A 22,627-nucleotide genomic window follows, 5' to 3' on the forward strand; every position below is an offset into this window, starting at 1 on the left:
CAGCTTACCAATGTCCAACATTCGTGTTGTGCCTGTTCGTACTTTATTTGCTACGTTTAATCGGGTACGTACCCAGTTGGAAATTGAATCTGCGATGACCATTTCATCAACGAAAAATTTCAAAATTGTCTTTAAGCTAGGCGGTGTCACCGAATTTGTCACTCTTCCATGTGCGATGCGTGACGTTCTGAACGAAAATGTCTTGCATTGTGCCTTGGTACATGTTAATGTTCATTCTATCGTCCGTGAAGACAACTTCGCTTACCTTGTCGCTCAACTGGTCGTGCACGAGTTTTGCTACATTTGTGTGAAAATGTCGTCGATGATCGCAAAAGGCTGTCATCGAGCCGTCTTCAATGGATTGGGGACAACTTTGAAGACACATAGCAGACAACTTCCAACTGGGTACCTTTGCTGCAACAATGTAGTGGTCCGTGTCTATGTTTGCTCCTCGGAACGAACGTACATCCAACATGCTCGATGAATGTCATCCATCTATCATAGCGTGATCAATTGGATTTTTTGTTTTCTGGTTTGGAAACAGCAAGGTGCCCCCGTGTGAATGTCGAGCTGCTTAAATCTGGTACTGTACCATGTTTTTTGCCTCTGCGAAGCCTATCAGCCTCATTCACTTGTCAGATGTTTCACTGTGGAGACTGAATTTCCCGTCTGTTGGGCCAATAATATTCTCCTTTCCAATTTTGACATTAAAATTGCCTAGAATAATTTTAACGTCATGAGCAGGACAACGGTCATGTGTTTTTTTAAGAATATGTCTTTGGTCTGTTCGTACCTTGTCTTCGGTTGGAGCATTAGCGCAGATAAAGGTAATATTGAAGAAATTTGCTTTTATCCGTATTGTAACAAGTAAAAAAGAGTCAGTTGGCTTTGCCTACAGATATATACCCTCAGCCAATATGAAGTGAAACTTTCATCTACTGACAGATCGAATATATTTAAGGTCTCTTCAGAATTTTGTGGCCCTTTATCGACATTTAAACTTGCCGACAAAAATGTGGATTAGTAATTAACTGCACTGAGACACAAATGTTGAACCTTTGTGGGGGTGGTACCCTTAGGGAGGACCGATATGGGCCATTTTAGAAGTTAAACTAAATTTTGACAACATATTAGGAGATCCAAAGTTTGGACCAAATTGGTTGACCCATTCAATTGATATCGTCCTAACATTTTAGTGACATTTTTTAAATATTGGGGAGAAGTACCGGAAGTTGTGGACCGGTATTGCCTCATAAAACTAAGTTTGGATATAATATGACGAAGACCAAATGTTGGACCAAATCGGTTGAAAAGTTCGAGAGTTATCGTGCTCTCCGGAAGCCACATATGGGCCACATACAGCCTTTCTTTCGGGCTGTTTTCAACGTTTCCTACAAAATATGGACTTGCCCCTGAAAAAACTTTTACCGTCGTAATGGAGGTAGCGAATGCAAATAGCTTCAACAAAAATCAAAGTGTTTCGAGAGCAGGTCTTAAAGTGAACTTATCCGAAATTGTGTGTGAGAGGTACCAGAAGGAGTAGACAAATATAGTCCATATTCGCACGTGATCTATATCTGGTAGATATATTAGGATGTGCAAAGTATTGATTACATCGGTCACTTCCTTTAAGAGTTATCGTGCGCACAATTTTTCCGAACATTTTTAAACTTTTGTGGGGGAGGTAACTGAAGGAGTGGACCGACATGGCTTATCTTCGAATTTAAACTATGTTTAGACAAAATATTACGAAGTCCAAATTTTGGATCGAATCGGCCAAACAGACAGACAGACAGACAGACGGACATTCCTCAATAGACCCCAAATTGTCTGAAACACATTTCGTCCAAACATACTTGGGGTCTAAAACCATTATTTCGATGAGGGACATTTTGCCCGTATGAAAGTGTATATACCCTCGTTAGCATAAATGCTGAGGGTATAACAAGTCTTTCATTCACTGAGGTGAAGCTGGAGACCAGGTGTTTTAACCTCCGACCAACTACAAATCCGCAACCAAACTCATGCCTTGTGGCAGCCATCGTATTTCCTGTATGTGAGCCATCGTATTTCCTGTATGGCAGTAATGTCGGCCTTGTACTTTTCAAGTACATCTGGCAGCGCGTAAACTGCACCTTTTCTATAAAGATTGTGAACATTTCAGGTGCAGATTCGCAGATCATGGTCCTTAAAACGTTTGCAGGGGTCGTCAACTTTAGAGCGATTTGTTTTTCTTTTCCTTTGTTTTTCCATAGTAGAATGCTTTTTTGTAGAGGTGGGATACTAACCCTACGTCCAAACCCAAGTTTTTATCATTCTTACCAGTGTCCACTTAAGATGAGAGAGGGGCCAAGATAAGTCCTGGGTCCATAGCCCTCTCTTACTTCTTGCCTGTTATATGTTTTTCTGTTTATGGTACATACACTTACATTTATCACCATACTTTACCAACTTATTTACCACTGGGTTATCTAACACTTTTAAACCAACCAGCCTTGCAAACGCACGCACACACAAACCCCGATAGAGATTGTGTCAATACTTTTTTGTTGTTGTTGGAGTATGAAATGCCCCCGCTAACGTATTAAGTAGCGTTGGGAACACATTAGTGGTAATTAAAAGTTGCAACTATCAACAACTACGTCAAGTACGCGCTATATACACGCTCACGAAGACGATAAATAGTTTTCGCTTTTCTTATGCTGTAACGTAACGAATGCCGTAGACGCGAACGACTACGTCAACTACGATGACGACGGAAGTGTGTAATAAATTTAACCGTATTGTCAGTGATTTAAATTTAATTTTCTTGCAAGAAAATTCCCTAAGACAGTTGTTCTCCTAAGATGAGGGAGAAAAATAGTCTATCAAAGAAATGAAATAGATAATAATGCGTTTGTGTGAGATAGAGAGGCAAAATGAAATTGCGTTTTGTTATTCTGTAATTCCAACAATTTTGATTAGTTTTTAAATGCAATCTTATGTCATTTTATTTGTGCCATCAATTTATCAAAACAGTGTTTGCGCGAATGGAGGGGAAAATGTGTGGGACATAAAATAAAGAAATTAAAAAAAAATAATATGTTTCGGAGGATAGACAAAGTCCAGCATACAATTTTGAGAGCCACCGTGGTGAAAAGGCAAGCAGACTCGCCTTGCATTCTGAGTAAAGGTTTCGATGAGTAAGCCGGAAAATAACACACTTTCAACGGAATTACATGTAAAACGTTTCTAAATGTGGAGTCTTAATAAACGCCTTTTGGACTCGGCGGTTAAAAGCATGTCCCATATTGTTTTTCGATCTCGTCTTTCACTTGTTTGCTCAATCGAAGCCTTGGCCTGCCAGCTCTGCGTGTACCGCCATGTGGCCCGTATTTATACACACCTTATTCGCTTGTGCAAGTACCAAGGTTTCGGAACTCAACTTGGTATTTTCGTCGTTTACCGCCAGACCCACTTTAACAGATCCCCCCTCGACCATCTTAAAGGTATCAGTTACTTCTTTTACAGATCGGCCCATGATGTCTTTATCATCGGCATAAGCAAGTAAAATGTGGCTATTGGTGTAAATTGTGCCATTTCTTTTAACATCTGCATCTCGTATAACCTTTTCCAGCAGAACGTTGAATAAGTCACACTTAAAGCTGATTCCTTGTCTGAAACCTCTTTTGGTTGTAAACTCTTCGGGGAGGTTATTTCCCTATATTAACAGAGAGCCGAATATAAGTTAATGTCATTTTACAAAGCCGAATGAGTTTTGCGGGTATATCAAATTCAGACATGCCTTGGAATACATTTTATCGTAGGGAGTTGTAGAAGGCTGCTTTATAATCGACAAAAAGGTGGTACACACAGAAAAAAATGGCCTCTCTAACATATGTCCCAAACATATTTTGCAGCAAACACGTTTGCAAGCAGTCCCAAACAAAACAACGCCTTTCATAAAGCAAAAAAAAATACTGGTTTTTTACAACCACCACACACCACCAAACAAAGCAGAGACAAATTTTGCTGCTTTTTATTTTATTAATTCTTTTATTTTGTAATATTGTAACTTACCGTTTCTTCTAAAGATTTTCACTGTAGTTGTTATCGTCTAATAAGCATAGCAGAACAATATGAATCATATGTACTTACAGGTTGAGTCTATCAGCGCCAGGTTGAGATATTAGATGTTGCCTTTATATTAAGGAAATTACAAATTTGTAGTTGCAAAGTATTTGACTATACGAACTTTGTTTTTTTTCGACACCAAACGCACTGTAGTTGTTTGGTTTGTCGGTTTGTCAGTTAATTAACAACAATTGTTGCGACAGCGGTAGTTGTTGTGTGTGTGTGGTTTGTTGATAAAGTCTCAATGTTATGGTGAGACGATGGTGGGGGTTGTGTTGTGGTTTGTTGATATATTGTCAATGTGATGGTGAGACAAGGAGACCGATCAAAATGTAGGGAATAACATCCCAGAAAACCAATCGTACCGACAACGTAACGAAATCGGAACAATGCACATGCACGCAGCTCTTTATAATAAACCAGGATTCCGCAGCTGCGAGAGCCCTGTTGTTACTCTCTTTGACCAAAATCCTCTCCACCCATAAAAATATGTTCTAACATAAAAAATATGTTGGTACCCAAACATATTATGTTACAAAATGTTGCAAACATATATTTTTCTGCGTGTAGATGGTGTAGATCTGCATCTCTTGGGTCTTCTCCAGGATTTGCTGCAGGTTAAATGTCTGGTCAATGGTGGACTTGCCGCATTGGTATGGCCCAATAATTTCGTTGACCATAGGCTTTAGTCGTTCGCACAATATCCCTTACACTAAGGGCCATACTTATGCCCCAGTAGTTTGAGCACACAGTCTTATCACCCTTCTTGTGGATACATGATGCTCAAGTTCCATTCAACGGGTACGCGTTCTTCCTGCCAGATGGTGCTAACTGATGCGTACACATTATCAGCTTGTCGCCTCTGGCTTTGAACAGCCATCCGTATACATCCGATACCATCTTCTGGAATTGGATCTGTGGTATTTTCGTCGTCTTCGATACTATTGGATATCAACTAGAGTTGTGTAGTTCCGGAACGCACTAGTTCCAAGGAACTATTCCGGACAAGGAACTATTGGAACTATATCCAGCTCTTGCGTTTATATAGTTCCTTTAGTTCATATAGTTCCTTTCGTTTTTCTGGCTCCTTCAATTTAACGCCTAAGTCGATCTTACGTTGTTGCTGTTTGTCCGCTGCAATTTATTTATTTTTGTGTCAATTCATCCACCAAACCATGAAAACATTTGGTCTTGGAACTATTAGGAACGAAGGAAACAAAAAGAGCGACGAAGGAGAAAGATTCGTTAAACTATTTTGAACGAAAAGAACGATGAAAGGGAAAAATTCGTTGAACCATTTCGGTCTCGGAACTATGGAACTATATTAAGGAACTAGTTCCTTTTGGGAAAAGGAACTAGAAAGATCGATCCGCTCCGGGAACTAGATTGCCTAACTCTAATATCAACAGTTTGGAAAAATGTAGCATTTACCAAATTACCTTGCTGGTCTCTACAGGAGGATGTATCTGTACTAAAGCTATCAGTTTGATGTTGCACTCGTTGGTAACACTTTCGGACTTCATTCTGGCTCCTGTACATCTCGGTTTTTTTCACACTCCCGCTTTTCCATTTCTCACCTTTTCCTGAGGAAAAGACGTTTATCCTCTCTCCTTTTCTCCCGATACCTCTCTCGTGCACTACGCGTTTCTACTGATTGTAGAGTAGACGTAAATGCCGCATTTTTCTCTTAGGTAGCAGCACGAGACTCCTGGTCATACCATGGATCCCTTGGTGGCAGTCTCTGGTATCCAAGTATGGATTCTGCGGCTTGTTGCATGGAGTGGAGTGCTACTGTACTAACAAGTTATCGGGATGAGGAGTGCTTTGATTAAGCAATTGGATCAATTGAGTGGAATATGCTGTGACTATCTGTTGTGATTGCAGCTTACCGATGTCTAACTTTCGTGTTGTGTCTGTTCGTACTTTATTTGCTACGTTTAAACGGGTGCGTAACTTTGCGCACATTTGGTCCGAATCTATGTATGTTTGCTCCTCGTAATGAACGTACATTCAATACGCTCGATTAATGTTTTCCATCTATCACAACATGATCAATTTGATTTTTTGTTTTCTGATTCGGAGACAGGCATCTACCTTATGAATGTCGAGATGCTTAAATCTGGTGCTACCATGTTTTTTGCTGCTGCAAAGTCTATCAGCCTCATTCCATTGTCAGATGTTTCACTATGCAAACTGAATTTCCCGACTGTTGGGTCAAAGATATTCTCCTTTCCAAATTTTGGCATTAAAATCGCCTAGAATAATTCGAATGTCATGGGCTGGACAACGGTCGTACGTTTCTTCTAAGCGCTCGTAGAGAAGAGCTTCGTTCCAGAACTAAAAAGTTTTTACACATTTAACACATTTTTTCCCAAAATGCGTTCCCGTACACCAAAAAAGTTGCAAAATGTTCACTTCTCTTTGAACAAAAATGGCGCTGAATAGCTTTCTCTTTAGAAACTTTTTATACGACAAATTTGGGCGAGCAAAAATGTGCAACATGTTTGCCGGCTTCTGATTGGTTGATTCTCCGACCTTGACATTTATTTTAGCTTTTTTGACGTTTCTGTCATTTTTCCGTTCCCGTACATTTTGGAAGTTTGCTCTTTGCTTTTATCCGTATTGTAGCAAGTCTTTTATTCACTGTGGTGAAGCTGGATACCAGATGTTTTAACCTCCTATCAACTACCAACCAAACTCGTGCTTTGTGTCATGGCAGCTATAAAATTGTACGTCACCTTTAGGTGTTGTTTTGACGTCTTTCCCAATCAATCGTATTTCCTGTATGACAGTTATATCGGCCTAAACTGCAGCTTCTCTATAAAGAGTACGATGTTTCCAGGTCCCGATTACCAGATCATGGCCGTTAAAACGTTTGCGGGGGTCGTCAACTTTATGGGGCTTTGTTTTTCCTTTCCTTTGTTTTTATACCCTCAGCGTTTATGTTAACGAGGGTATGTACATACGGGCAAACTGTGCCTTATCGAAATAATGGTTTTAGACCCAAAGTATGTTTGGACGAAATCCGTTTCAGACAATTTGGAGTTGATTTAGCAATGTCCGTCCGTCTGTCTGGCTGACTGGAGCGCACGATAAGTCTCGAAAGAATCAACCGATTCGGTCCAAAATTTGGCTTTCGTAATATTTGTCCAAACAGAGTTTAAGTTCGAACATGGGCTATATCGGTCCACTCCATCCAGTACCTCCCCCACAAAAGTTCGAAAATGTTCGAAAAATTTGTGAGCACCATAACTCTTGTAGGGAGGATGATTTGATCCAAACTTTGCACATCGTGAAATTTCTACCAGACTTAGATGAGGTTCCAATATGGACTCAATCGGTCCACTTCTTCGGGTACCTCCCACACAAAAGTTCGGAAAAGTTCGGTTTAGGACCTGCTCTCGAATTGCTTTGATTTTTGTTGTAACAACTTATATTCGTCGCCCCCATCGAACAGAGCAACCGATTAGACGTTCCTAATAGTTTGTCTAAATTTAGTTTAAGTTCAAACATGGGTTAGATCGGTCCACTCCTTCCGGTACCTCCTCCACAAAAGTTAGAAAATGTTCAGAAAATTTGTGCGCACGATAGCTCTTGAAGGGAGTAACCGATTTGGTCATCATAAAATTTGCACTTCATAAAATTTCTACCAGACTTAGATGAGGTTCCAATATGGACACAATCGGTCTAGTCCTTCGGCTACCTCCCACACAAAATTTCGGAAAAGTTCAGTTTAGGACCTGCTCTCGAATCGCTTTTATTTTTGTTGTAACAATTTTTATTCACTGTCCCCATACGACGGTACAAGTTTCATCTGGGGTAAATCCATAGCCTGAAAGGTGAAAAAACTTCCTATGACACAGTGTGTAGCGTTTGGAGCACAAGATAACTCTCAAACGGATCTGCCGATTCGGTCCAAAATTTGGCTTTCGTCATATTTTGTGCAAACTTAGTTTCAGTTCGAAGATGGGCAATTCCGGTCCAACAACTTCCGGTACTTCCCCCCAATATTTAAAAAAAAAATCACCACAATGGTATATAAGATATCTCTTGAACGGGACAACCAATTTGGTCCAAACCTTGGATCTATAATGGACCATAACTACGGTGACCAACCGTACTCTATTATAGAGGACAGTACTCTATTATTGGTGTCCGTACTCTATTTTATCAACGTACTCTATTTGTCCTCTATTTTCATCATATGTACTCTATGTCCTATATTTTTGATTTGTTTTACAAATACAAGTGAATACAAAAGTAATACAATGAAATTGAGAAACCTAGGCAGAAATTTAACCAAATATAGTCGTTGTTGAAATGAAATCGGTCGCTTTTAAATCACTGTTTATTGATTAAAAGACTACTGCACGCGCTCAAACACTTTTTCCACTTCTATTAAAACACCTCCAAAACGTGGTTTTTGAACGTAACAACAGCATGTTCTGTCCATTGCTGTTTCGTTTCGGGCTTATACGCACCGTATAAGGCGCATAGAGCGATCATATTTTTTTTAAATTCTTCCACCAATCGGTACGGAGTCCATCGATAAGAAAGCTTTTTTACAGCCAGGTTTTCATGCAGTCTGGAATGTAAGCCGGTGAAAGAAATGTCCAAGGGTGCCTCTATCATGGCGATCTTGCATTATCAGTTTACTCTAGGCTTCAATGTTTTCTGTCACCCAGTTTTTGGGCCACCCTAACTACCAGTTTTTCATAAATTTTTCGGAAAAGAATTTTGAATTTTTGGGATAGAGCTCTACGTTTTGCATGGACGCCCCTTCCAAAATTAGCGGCAAGTGTCGCAGACATAACCATTGTGTCACCTGGTCTGACAAATGATGTCGTTTCTCTTGGACGTACAAAGTTCCTCCTCTACAATAAATTTCACAAAAACTCAATTTACTTTACGGCAAATCTTTTACGTGTGACTACCAACGTTTCGGTATCAAGCCATCACAGAGAAAATTGTAAATTCCATATTTTTTTTTGCAAATTAATGCTTCAAGTCCTGTAAAAACGCAATACGTGATACGTCAAACCGTACTGAGAACGCTTGTGCTAGAACATGTTAAGCTTTCCAATGGAAATGGTAAATGGCGCCTGGCATTGTTGTTTAGCCCAGAAACTTATGTAGTAGCCCTGGTATGTGTACTCTATTTTCATCCAAACATATTGGTCACCGTAACCATAACGGTCCTCTCCTTAGAGTACCTTCCCCACAAAAGTTCAATATTTGTGTCTAAGTGCAGTTTAGGGTATTTTCGAAGATTCTTTGGAATATCGATGCTGTTCGTTGTGGTCCTGTTAGCAGCGATATTATGTTTTCCGTGGACTAGTCCATGCTTCCTGGCATATTGATTCAAAAGTTATACGATGGACATTCAAATGACTAGTGGTCGCGATATCAATTATGAAAATACATTAATACATAAATACATTCGATATGGCCGTCACGGTGCTCTTGAATCAAATTTAAATGGAAGGTGCTTACACCAGGGAAGTTTTTGTGGATTCTGAAACTATAATGTTCATAGATGAGAAAAATCAAAACACAAAAAAATCGCAGGAGCGCTTTTTAAAAAAATCGCGATTCAAGTTGACATTTTAGGGGTTGTTTAGGTTTTCACGATTTTGCTTAGAAACCGCAAGTCCTATCAAAATGAGACTGCAGAAAATGTTGTAGCTATGAAAATTCTCTACAAGATTGACCTTTACGGTATTTTCGTAGGTTTTACCATTTTTGAGATATTGAAGTTCAAATTGGTACAATGCACTGACTGTATCGCCCCCTTATAAAACAATGTAATGAAGGGTGTGCCTTAACTAACATTTAATGAAAACCGCTTACACAGGGAAAGTTTTTGTGAATTCTGAAACAGCAATGTTCATAGATGAGAAAAATCCAAAAACCAGAAAAAAATCGCTGTAGGGATTTTTAAATAAATCGCGGTCAAAATTCACATTTTTAGATGTTTTTTAGGTTTTCACGCTTTTGCTTGGTAACCGCAAGTCCAATCGAAATGGAGCTAAAGAAAATGTTGTAGCTGTGAAAATTCTCTACAGGATTTACGTTTATGATTTGTTCTCAGGATGTACCATTTTTGAGATAAAGAAGTTCAGTTTACATTTTTAGGTTTTTTTGTTAGGGTTTCGTGATTTTGCTTGAATACGGCAAGTCTTATCAGCATGGTACCTGAGAAAATCTTATAGCTGTGAAAATTCTCTACAAGACTGGCTTATGTAATTTGTCCTAGGTTGTACCATTTTTTTAGATATATAAGTTTAAGTTGGGAAATTGTAGTCATGAAATTGTTTTATAAGGAGACGATACAGAATTGAATTGAATTTGAATTATCCCAATTTCAACTTCTATATCTCAAAAGTTGTAAAACCTACGAAAATATCATTAAGGTCAATCTTGTAGAGAATTTTGATAGCTACAACACTTTCTTTATTCCCATTTTGATAGGACTTGCGGTTTCCAAGCAAAACCGCAAAAACCTAAACAACCCCTAAAAATGTCAACTTGAATCGCGATTTATTTAAAAAGCGCTCCGGCGATTTTTTTTGTTTTTCTCATCTATGAACATTGTAGTTTCAGAATTCGCAAAAAATTCCCAGGTGTAAGCACCATCCATTTAAATTTGATTCAAGAGCACCGTGCCGTAGATAAAACTTTCAATTCACATAGGCTGAGGGCATGGTAGAACAAACAAGGTAAAGTAAATACTACAACAAATGCAAACTTAACAACAACCACATAGAAAATTGTTTTAGTTTATAATGTTAGTGTCACCGGTATATGTAAACAAAATAAGGAAATATCTAAACTAATATTTTTTCACATTTCATTAAATATTTTGAAAATAATCTATGAAAATTCGTTACTTTTTATACCCTACACCACACTGTGGTAAGGGGTATTATGTCTTTGTGCATTTGTATGTATCATACAAAAGGAAACGAAAGCTCCTTTTGGGGATATACATATAATCACTTTCTGAGTCGATTTATGCATGTCCGTCCGTCTGTCCATGTATTTTTGTTAGCAACGTACAGGTCGCATTTTTTGTCCGATTCAGCTGAAAATTGGGGACTACAATTTGTTTAGCCATGGGAAGAACGCTATTGCTTTTGGTGAAAATCGGTTCAGATTTGGATATAGCTCCCATATATATTTTCGCCCGATTTCACGTATTTGCTGCACCAAACACGCTGTATACGTCAAATTTTGATGAAATTTTGAATGTGTGACTGAATTCGGTCTACAAATAAGTGTGACAAATTATATCGAAATCGGTTCAGATTTGGATATAGCTCCCATATATATTTTCGCCCGATTTCACGTATTTTCTGTACCACGCACGCTATATATGTCCGATTTCGATGAAATTTGGAATGTGTGACTGAATTCGGTCTGGAAATAAACGTGCCAAATTATATCGAAATCGGTTTAGATTTGGATATAGCTCCCATATATATTTTCGGCCGATTTCACGTATTTGATGCACAAAACACGCTATATACGTCCGATCTCAATGAAATATGGAATGTGTGACTGAATTCGGTCTAGAAATAAGTGTCCCAAATTATATCGAAATCGGTTCAGATTTGGATATAGCTCCCATATATATTTTCGGCCGATTTCACGTATTTTCTGCACCAAACACGCTGTATACGTCCAATTTTGATGAAATTTTGAATGTGTGACTGAATTCGGTCTAGAAATAAATGTCCCAAATTATACCGAAATCGGTTCAGATTTGGATATAGCTCCCATATATATTTTCAGCCGATTTCACGTATTTGCTGCACCAAATACGCTATGGTTTTCCGATTTCGATGAAATTTGAAATGTTTGACTGAATTCGGTCTACAAATAAGTGTGCCAAATTATATCGAAATCGGTTTAGATTTGGATATAGCTCCCATATATATTTTCGACCGATTTCTCACGTATTTGCTGCACCAAACACGCTATATACGCCCGATTTTGAAGAAATTTGAAATGTTTGACTGAATTCGGTCTAGAAATAAATGTGCCAAATTATATCGAAGTCGGTTCAGATTTGGATATAGCTCCCATTTGTATTTTCGGACGATTTCGGGTATTTTCTGCACCAAACACGCTATATAAGTCCGACTTCAATGATATTTGGAATGTGTGACTGAATTCGGTTTGGAAATAAATGTTTCAAATTATATCGAAATCGGTTAAGATCTGGATATAGCTTCTATTTATATTTTACATATTCACAGTGGTGTAGGGTATCATATAGTCGGCCCCGCCCGACTTTGATCCTTTCCTTACTGGTTTAATTTGAATGTTTCTATATAATTCCATTAAATGGATAATTTTTCGCAGTTACAATTCTTGCAAAAATGTTTGGGATCGCTGGAAATTCATTGAAAAGGGAGAAGCCGTTTCAGTCTTTTGTTTTTGAAATCAAGAGGCAAATGTATATTAGGCCTTTATTTATATATTTTTCAAATTTAACAAAATACCACACATATTAACAAATGTTGTACCGCCTCTGTAAGTGGTGGTTTTAGTGTGCGGCACGTCGTTCGGACTTGGATGAGGTTAAATGTCCTTGGATGAGGTTAAATGTCAGCTGGGTATTGCTGTTACCTTATATTGTTCTACCATGGGCTGAGGGTATATCTCTGTCAGCAAAACCGATTGATACTTTTTTACTTGTTTCATAGTATGTTACTTTTTGGATGGATGGGTTACTAGCCCAAAGCCCAACCCAAGTTTTTAGCGTTCTTATGGGTGAAGGTGCGGCACATGTTAGCTCACTGCCTTAACAAGTGTTAAAGGCAGAACTCCAGGTGACACCACGAGGAGATCAGTGTCCACTTGATATTAAAGAGGGTCCAAGATAAATCCTGGGCTTAGCCATGTTAATGTCGGTCAGTACCGTTGCTTGGTATCTTTTATACCCTAAGTCACCCCATGGCACATACATATGTATATACATTTGGTCACCTTTCAGATTGTGGTGCAAGGATGAATTATCGTCTTTGCACTTTACAAGAACATCCGTCGTGCGTAACAAAAACTGCACCTTCTTTGTAAATAGTTTGGATATTTCTTGTGTTTATTCGATGTAATTCAAAATATTTACCATGTTTACCGGCCCATCATTCGTTTTTTCCCTTTCCATCACCTCTAAAACCCTTTGTGAAAAAAGGAACTCTTTGTGGTCAAGTGTGTGCTCACGCAAATTTAAATGTCGCAGATGTTTTTATTGGTTTAACATTTCGTTTATTTACCGATTCTTAATAAGAAATATTTAGCACAATTTATTTTTAATAATTCATATTTGGGATATTTCTGTCTGTTGTTTTTGTTTGTGTTATACTTTACATACATATATCCATACATTTGACCAACCTACCAACAAGCATACACACATTTATTAGTTCATTTCATATACCGAATATTTTGTACACATTTTTAGCAATTTTATAAGTACAAAAGGGTGGAACGAAAAGTTTTTTTGCAAATGGCCAAATTTTAAGAGATAAAAAATAAGTCCACTTATTAAAAAGAAACACACACATAGGGGGTTATTCTGAACGAAAATTCCACGTGAGTTTTTTCTCTTTTTGCCGTTTCCACTTAAGGGAGAAAGTGAAAAAACTCACGGGGAATTTTCGTTCAGTATAACCCCTATAAAATCAACTAATTAACTACATTTTTTGAAAGCCCTTAAAATGGATTTGTTGGGGAAATTTTTTTGTTATTTTCTTTGCAATCTCAGACTAATGGTATGTCAGCAGAACTGCCTGACACTTTTTTGTATTTTTATTTGCATTCTTTACATTCTCGTCTCCACCTAATAAATAACATCAGTTTTCTTTTTTTTTTGTAAATATAAAATTTTCGCCTGTATTTCTTTTTTTTTCGATGCCTAATAAATATAAAAATGTTCAAATTGTTATTTCATCTTCTTCTTCTTCTCGGCAAATTTTTTGTAGATATTTTTTTTTGTGACATTGGTTTTGTCATTGGTCGTTGTGTTTAACAAGATTTTCAATAAAGTGGCCGGCCGATTTTTCAGTTGATTTTTGGTGACGCGTACGCAAAGCATAAGGCTTAACGCAGCAAAATTCAACATAATCCAAAAATATAGAAAATATATCAAAATAAAAAAGAAACGAAAAATTGAAATTAAAAAGTGCATTACAACAATAAAGTGAAATTGTGAATATTTAGAAAAACAAACAAATCGTAACTTATATTTTGTGAAAATTTGTATTAAAGTAAAACATATTAAAACAGTAAAAGTCAAAGAACAAATTGATAGAGAATTTAAATCCTCAAGGAATAAAATAAATACAACAGCTCAACTCGAACGAGAATTAATTCATAAATAAAAAAAAATATTACAACAATGTCCGAGGTTCGTAAAGTTAATATCTTACATATTGCATGTTTTTTATAATGATAATAAATATTGAGTATACCATTTGGAAGCCAACCAATTGAAAATCACTGGACAAACTCTTCATTTTGGCACATAAAGTGTTCTTTTTGGCATCGATGGTCACTTGGTTGTTTGGATCTATATATTGTGCATTTATCCAAAAACCTGAGTAAAAATTAATTGCAACAGCTGAAGCGTATTCTCTTCAATTAAAATATATATTGATTAAAAAACTTTTTTAACAATATATCATAATATCGACTAAAATAATTGATTTACGTGTATGTAATGGAATCTAATGTAAAAACCGATTATCGAAACTGAACTTCGAAAAAAATTTTAACCATCCCCATCTTTAAAATATTTTCAAAACAAAACAAAAGTATTAGTGAGCTGTGCCGACAGAAATATACGCTCAGCCTCGGACCTAAAGAAAAGTAGCAAACACAATTTATCTGACGTCTATAGGCGTTTTTTGAGATTTTGGGCCAATTTCTCAGGAAGTATGGATTTGCGACCGAAAAACTGTAGCGTCCTAACTAGAGCCGCATACACAACATGTTGCCAAAAATACATATAAACGATCCCAGACGAGTCCTTAAACTGCACTCTTTCCAACCTTTGGGTGGGATGTACCTGAAAGAGTGGTCCGATATAGTAAATTTTCGGACATATTTCGAGGCTTTAAGAAATAATACGATGTACAATAGGGATATAACCAAAAAAAAAAAAATACCACTCCAGTACCATGTGCGGAATATTGTCCTGATAACGAAAACGCGTGTTTTAGTTCCATTTGGTGAAAAAAGAAAAATAAAAAATTGCAATATAGTCAAAGGCGCATTTAATGCTCTGAAATGTCGCGATTTGATGACAAATTGGTCCAGTATGGTTTGATATTGATTTTAAATTAGATTAAAACTATTAATAAGTTATTACGGAAAGCGTATATGTTATTACAACAAATAAAACCAGTAAGGAAAGGATGAAAGTCGGGCGGGGCCGACTATATGACACCCTACACCACTGTGAATATTTAAAATACATATATATGGGAGCTAAATCCAAATGTGAACAGATTACGATATAATTTGGCACATATATTTCTAGACCAAACACCGCCACACATTCCAAATTTCATCAAAATTAGACATACACAGCGTCTTTGGTGCATCAAATACCTTAAATCGGGCGAAAATATATATGAGAGCTATATCCAAATCCGAACCGATTTCGATAAAATTTGGCACACTTATTTCTAGATCAAATTCCGTCACACATTCCATATTTCATTGAGATCGGATATATATAACGTCTTTCGTGCACCAAATACCAAAAATCAGCCAAAAATATATATGGGAGCTATATCCAAATCAGAACCGATTTTGATATAATTTGGCACACTTATTTCTAGACCAAATTCCGTCACACATTCCAAATTTCATCAAAATTGGACAGATACAGCGTGTTTGGTGCATCAAATACCTCAAATCGGCCGAAAATATATATGGGAGCTATATCCAAATCTGAACCGAATTTGATGTAATTGTGAACATTTATCTATAGACCTAATTCCGTAACACATTCCAAATTTCATCAAAATTGGACAGATACAGCGTGTTTGGCGCATCAAATATTTCAAATCGGCCGAAAATTTCATCAAAATTGGACAGATACAGCGTGTTTGGTGCATCAAATACCTCAAATCGACCGAAAATATATATGGGAGCTATATCCAAATCCGAACCGATTTCGATAAAATTTGGCACACTTATTTCTAGACCAAATTCCATCACACATTCCATATTTCATTGAGATCGGACATATATAACGTGTTTCGTGCACCAAATACCAAAAATCTCCCAAAAATATATATGGGAGCTATATCCAAATCTTAACCGATTTCGATAAAATTTGGCACACTTATTTCTAGACCAAATTCCATCACACATTCTATATTTCATTGAGATCGGATATATATAACGTCTTTCGTGCACCAAATACCAAAAATCAGCCAAAAATATATATGGGAGCTATATCCAAATCAGAACCGATTTTGATATAATTTGGCACACTTATTTCTAGACCAAATTCCGTCACACATTCCAAATTTCATCAAAATTGGACAGATACAGCGTGTTTGGTGCATCAAATACCTCAAATCGGCCGAAAATATATATGGGAGGTATATCCAAATCTGAACCGAATTTGATATAACTGTGAACATTTATCTATAGACCTAATTCCGTAACACATTCCAAATTTCATCAAAATTGGACAGATACAGCGTGTTTGGCGCATCAAATATTTCAAATCGGCCGAAAATTTCATCAAAATTGGACAGATACAGCGTGTTTGGTGCATCAAATACCTCAAATCGACCGAAAATATATATGGGAGCTATATCCAAATCTGAACCGATTTTCACCAAAAGCAATAGCGTTCTTCAATAGGCTAAAAAATTATCTACCCCAATTTTCAGCCAAATCGAACAATAAATGCGACCTGTACGTTGCGAACGGACGGACGGTCATGCATAAATCGACTCAGAAAGTGATGCTATGCATATCCATAGAAGGAACTATGGGTCTATCTCTTTTCCTTAGGCATGTTACATACAAATGCACTAACACATAATACCCTTACTACAGGGTGGTGTAGCGTATAATTAAATAATGCATTACTGAACTTCAATGTATTTGGTGCGGAAACTTTTTTCGCGATAGAGAAAAAAATGACCCCCGTATTTCATAGTAGTTTTCAATGCTCTACACGGCTATGTGGTGGTATTTTTGATATTTGCAAAAATTGCAATAAAGTTATAACCCTTACGTATAACGTTTGCACTACCCAGTTTAATTGGTGCCGGCAGGCTTTTTTGAAGCTTTTGGGCCATTATCCCAAGAAGTATGGATTTGCCCCGAAAAAAATGCGTCGTCGTAACAAGCCCCAGAAGAAGAACTTATTGCAAAAAAAAAAAAAAAAAAAAAAGAAATTAAAACGATCCGAAACGAGCTGTTAACCTGTACTTTTCCCAAACTTTGTGTTAAAGGTAGCCGAAGGACGGGGCCGATATAGTCCATGATACATGAATAAATGAAATAATACAATGTGCAAAGTTTGGACCAGTCAGAAACTCCCTGTGAGATTTATCATGCAGATTTGCCATTTTAATTGGTGCTGTCAAGATTTCTTGCAGCTTGTAGGCCATTATCTTTGGAAGTATGGACTTAGCCCCGAAAAAAATTGCCCCGTTGTAAAGTGACCAGCAAGGCCAAGCTGTTAACAAATTTCAAAACGATCCGAGATGAGCTCTTGGATTTCAATTTTTCCGAATTTTGTGTGGGAGGTACCCGAAGGAGTATGGCATGGAAGTAATATTTTCAAATTCTTAGTGTGGAACAATTCGATTACATCACATCGATGTACCGGAAGAAGTGGACCGATATGCTCCATCTTCGAACATAAACTAAGTTTGGACAAAATATTACGAGACTCAACACTATCTATCAGTGTCATATGTGCTGAAATTTTCCATCGTTATGCAGTCGCTAATGAGTGTCCACATCAACAAAAATGCAGTGAAATTACGTCTCCACATTGCCTGCGTGAGTAGATATGGAATGTTTTTATTTCGGGTCATATGACATTGATAGATAGTGTAAACTACCTCTTAGCGTGCACACTCCAAATGGTCTGAAACGGATTTGGTCCAAACATTCTTAGGGTCTAAAACAGAGTAAGGCAATATGAGGCAATGTACCTCACGTGCTCACCACCAGTTAGAGTCTACACAAGTTGTGAGCGAGAGTAAATTTACCCAAACGTGAGCCACATTGCCTTACTCTGGTCTAAAAACATCATTTCGATGCGACACTTTTTTGGTCGTATCAGAGTGTATATACTAGGGTTATGACTTTTTTACAACCTCGTATCCCTGTATCATATTTTGATGAGCTTTAACCTAAGATTAGATAAAAATTTAATTATAAGGTATTTCGATAAAAAGCTCACAAACAAAATGTTTTTAAAGTTTTTATATATGTATGAACTTTTTAAATATTTTTGAAGTCACTTTAAGAACAAATATAACTCAAAACACGACATAACCAAAATGAAATAAGTTTTTGTTTCTCTCGAATTTTATCTCCATATCATTACTTATATATCATTTTATATCATATAAACCTTTATTCCGTATATCATATCAATTGAAAGTGGTTTATGCGTGACCTTTTTCAATATTTAAATTGAATAAAAGTTATTGTAGTTATTAATAGGCAAAAGGTCATTCATTTGTGCAACAGGAAATAATTTTTTGAGAAAATTTTGTTTTCATTTCATAGTATTTTTTCAAAAAAAAAATCAAAGTGGTTTGTGCGTGATAATAATGAATATGAAATGAGCGTTATTTTTGGCATTAATAGGCAAAATTTCATTCATTATCGCTACAGGAAATCATTTTTGAGAAAACAACGTCAAAAATCATAACCCTAGTAATCCTAAAGGCTGAGGGTATAATTATTTATAACAGTTGCATCATATTCTCTTCGTGAATATGTCACCAAAATTTCCTATTAATTTTCGGATCCTAAGGATATCATTTTCACCAACCATTTGAAATGATTTAACAATCGTAGTCATTATTTAGAATCCCCGTCAACACCAGCCCGATAGCTTTCATCCTATTTACGTAAATACATATAAATATAAATATGTATGTAAATTCGTTCGACGGATCTTTCACGACGACAGATGAACACAAAAACTTATTAATTGAGTATCCAAATTGGCCGAAACTTTTCACATCGTAAAATTTCATCCGAACGCACATCAAGTTCTAAGAAAGAGTATATTGAAAAACATCTTCGGGTATCTCCCTCACAATAGTTCAACATTTTTGCTTAAGCGCAGTTTATGGGATGTTCGAGGACCAATTTCCAAGTTTCGGAATCCAAGGGACCGGCCATTTAATTCGAATTATTGAGGTTTATGATTTATAATTGTTCATCCCAGAAGGGACAAGGGAGACATCTCTCATATCAATGAGTGCAGCCCGATTCATATTAGCTCAATGATATGGGACCTACTGTTTATTGCCGAGTCCGAACGGCATTGTCTTAAGACACCACTTGAGACACCACTTCAATGATATGGGACCTACTGTTTATTGCCGAGTCCGAACGGCATTGTCTTAAGACACCACTTGAGACACCACTTTAATGACACTTTTCGGATAGTGGTGAAATCTTAGTAGCAGTTTGTCTTTATGATCATCATATCTACAACAGACCAATACTTCCATAGGTATAACCAATAAAATGACCTAATGTTTAGAACTCAGCTTCATTTATGCCTCTCCTCCCAGAAAAAATAAACAGATAATTTCAGATGGTGTAATACAAACAAACGCTATTATTTCATTCTTGGCCCGAAAATTCTTAAAACCCCTCCCAAGTTGTCTTCTTGAAATTAACAATTTCGAAAGTGTTATTTCTTTTTATACCCTCTGGCTTAGGCTAAAGTGGGTATATACACTTTTATTCGACCAAAAATGTGTCGCATCGAAATAATGCGTTTAGACCCCAAGTATGTTTGGACGAAATCTGTTTCAGACAATTCGGAGTCAATTGAGAAATGTCCGTCCGTCCGTTTGTCTGCGCCCGATAACTCTTGAACGAAGCAACCGATTGGATCTAAAATTTGGCATTCGTAATATTTTGTCCAAACTTAGCCTCCACTCCTTCGGGTACCTCCCCCAAAAAAGTTCAAAAATTTTCGCTAAAATGGTGCTCACGATAACTCTCGAAGAGAGTAACCGAATTGGTCATAACTTTGCATATGGTAAATATTACTTCCAGGCATGGATCGGTTCGAGGGTACAAGTACAGAAATCTGTCGGTATAGGTCCTCGTCTTCATATTGCCTCCATAGAACCTACCCTCCATCTTCGGTATTTTGAAGGTTGTGGCCTCAATATCCACCCGAAATGACTGAAATTTTGTGAGATTTTTGTGAGCTTATTGAAAACATCAATCTATTTTCTTTAAATATGAGATTTTCCTTTAAAAACGTTTTTTGACCGATTAACGGTCAATAACGGACCATTTTTTTTCTAAAAAATCGAATTTTGAATTTCGCTGTTCGCCATTTTTTAAAAAAGAAATATATTTTTGATGCCACTCGTTTTAAATCAATAAGCGTACTTAATAAGTCCACAAAATATATGATGATCGGTTTATTAGTTTTCGCGCTATAGCCAACACAGCAAAATGCTTTGTTAAAAAAGGGGGTAACCCCTTTAGATCGTCTGCAAACCTCTGCAGCTGGAACCTTTATACGTTTAAAGTACTCACGTTTCACAACTCAAACAGCAAATAATATCGATATACACTATTATACAAATTTTTTCCCACTCCACTAATTTTAAAATTTGGTTTACAAAATCTATGTACTGAGTACCACAGACTTGGATAGCTGTAAACACCATACTATCACTATTTACTTCCAAACTAATAAATACCATAATTCAAATTCCTTCATATTGAAATGTTTACTATAAATTCTCATCAGTAAATTTACCTTTCGAAGTACTTGATTTTGACCATTTTTGGCCACGGTCGTGACACTGTGCGCCGTCAGATCGTGCCTGGCTTGGCTCCAATAAAAGAAGTGGCTTGTGCAGAGGTTTAATTTGACTCCTACGTTTATTTGTGTTAGTGGAGCTTGTAGGTAACTAATGGGATAGCAAAATGAGATAAATTGACTCGGATTAAAAAGGATTTTATATCAATCTCTTCTTATTCTGTAGCATATTTTTTTGAAAGATTATGTTCCCGAATCTCTTAATTACTGGTATATATTTTCATATACATACGACTGACTATACATAGTCGTTCATTCTTCATCAATCGATATTGATGATAATGATGTTTGCCAATTTATTGGCTATAATTCCTGCCGCATATCAAATGCCTTAATTAATACGAAGCATCGTTACGAATGATATTAATGTGAAATGAAACGATTGCGAAAACAAAAATGAAATACAATGTTATTATTCTGGATCGGGTTGCACTCATTGATATGAGAGAAGTCTCCCTTGTCCCTTCTGGTATGTTTGTGGAACAATTATTATAGTGAATATATCAATAAAACACTGTAACTATTTTTTTTTCAATTATTGTTTTATTACTTGTTTAGAAGTGGTATTTTCAAAAATATATTCATAATTTACATACATACATTTTCCTACTGGGATAAACAGTAGACTATTTTAGTCGCATGTTATACACTTGTATATTCTTGTATCTTCGTTCGGCTAGGTCGATACTGTTTTTGTTTATTTTTATTTATGCCTGTAGGGTTGTTGTTCTGCCTTTTTTGTCCAAGTGACGTAAAACTTAAGTGCAAGAATGTGTGAAATATTTGCTAATATTAAACATACTACATCTATAGTATGTTGTATATATGTATGTGTGTATATATGTATATATCGTATAGCCTGTCCATAGTTTTAAGGTCATTTTAAATGGAAGTGGGGTGTATTTTTTAAGCGTTTTCACTCTTTTGTATATTATTCTTCTCTTTTATTCTCTTGTTTTTATTCAATACTGCTACTATAGTTTTTTTTTTATAAATATATGTAAATACAGTTTGTCAAGTAAATATTTTTAAAGGTTAATTTATTAATATTAAATGTTATTTACATAAAATTTAATATTGTTATATATTGTATACATTTTTAATATTAATAATAAATAAAAAATATTAAAACAACGACTATGGGATTAAGCCTGACTATTTTGAAAAACATTAATAAATATAATTAAATATTAATGTAATAATATTTCATAAATATTTAATATTAAATTTAATTACATATTAATTAAGAAAATTATCAAAAATATTATGGCGGTTTCTTCACAAGTCAGTTAACCCACTCATTGGTGTCAAAATATAACAAAATCATCTCAATTACACATTGAAAACATTTATGTGAAAATGTCACAGAAAAAATTATCTTGGTTTTTTCACGTTTTTAATTTTAAATTTAGTAACAAAACGTAGTCGTAA

The 22,627-nt window shown here is 36.3% G+C and overlaps 1 protein-coding gene across 12 annotated transcripts in view; it reads left to right on the plus strand.

Annotated features, from left to right (window-relative positions):
- Pka-R1 (protein kinase, cAMP-dependent, regulatory subunit type 1) overlaps positions 1–22,627 on the plus strand; it is a 175,849-nt gene that overhangs the window by 116,631 nt on the left and 36,591 nt on the right. The window contains exons 1-2 of one of the 12 annotated variants that reach the window (XM_073984473.1): positions 2,610–2,785; positions 14,341–14,527. The exons of 3 other annotated variants lie outside the window; for them this stretch is intronic. In XM_073984473.1, coding sequence (XP_073840574.1) covers positions 14,519–14,527 — 9 coding nt within the window. In that variant the 5' untranslated portion in view covers positions 2,610–2,785; positions 14,341–14,518. Of the gene's footprint in view, positions 1–2,609; positions 2,942–14,102; positions 14,528–22,627 lie in introns of those variants that run through there. 8 more of the 12 variants (XM_073984469.1, XM_073984470.1, XM_073984471.1 and 5 more) reach the window with 8 other exon arrangements.

Source organism: Musca autumnalis, unplaced genomic scaffold, assembly GCF_047663935.1.
Source record: "Musca autumnalis isolate F117 unplaced genomic scaffold, ASM4766393v1 scaffold_4, whole genome shotgun sequence".
NCBI classification, from domain to species: Eukaryota; Metazoa; Arthropoda; class Insecta; order Diptera; family Muscidae; genus Musca; species Musca autumnalis.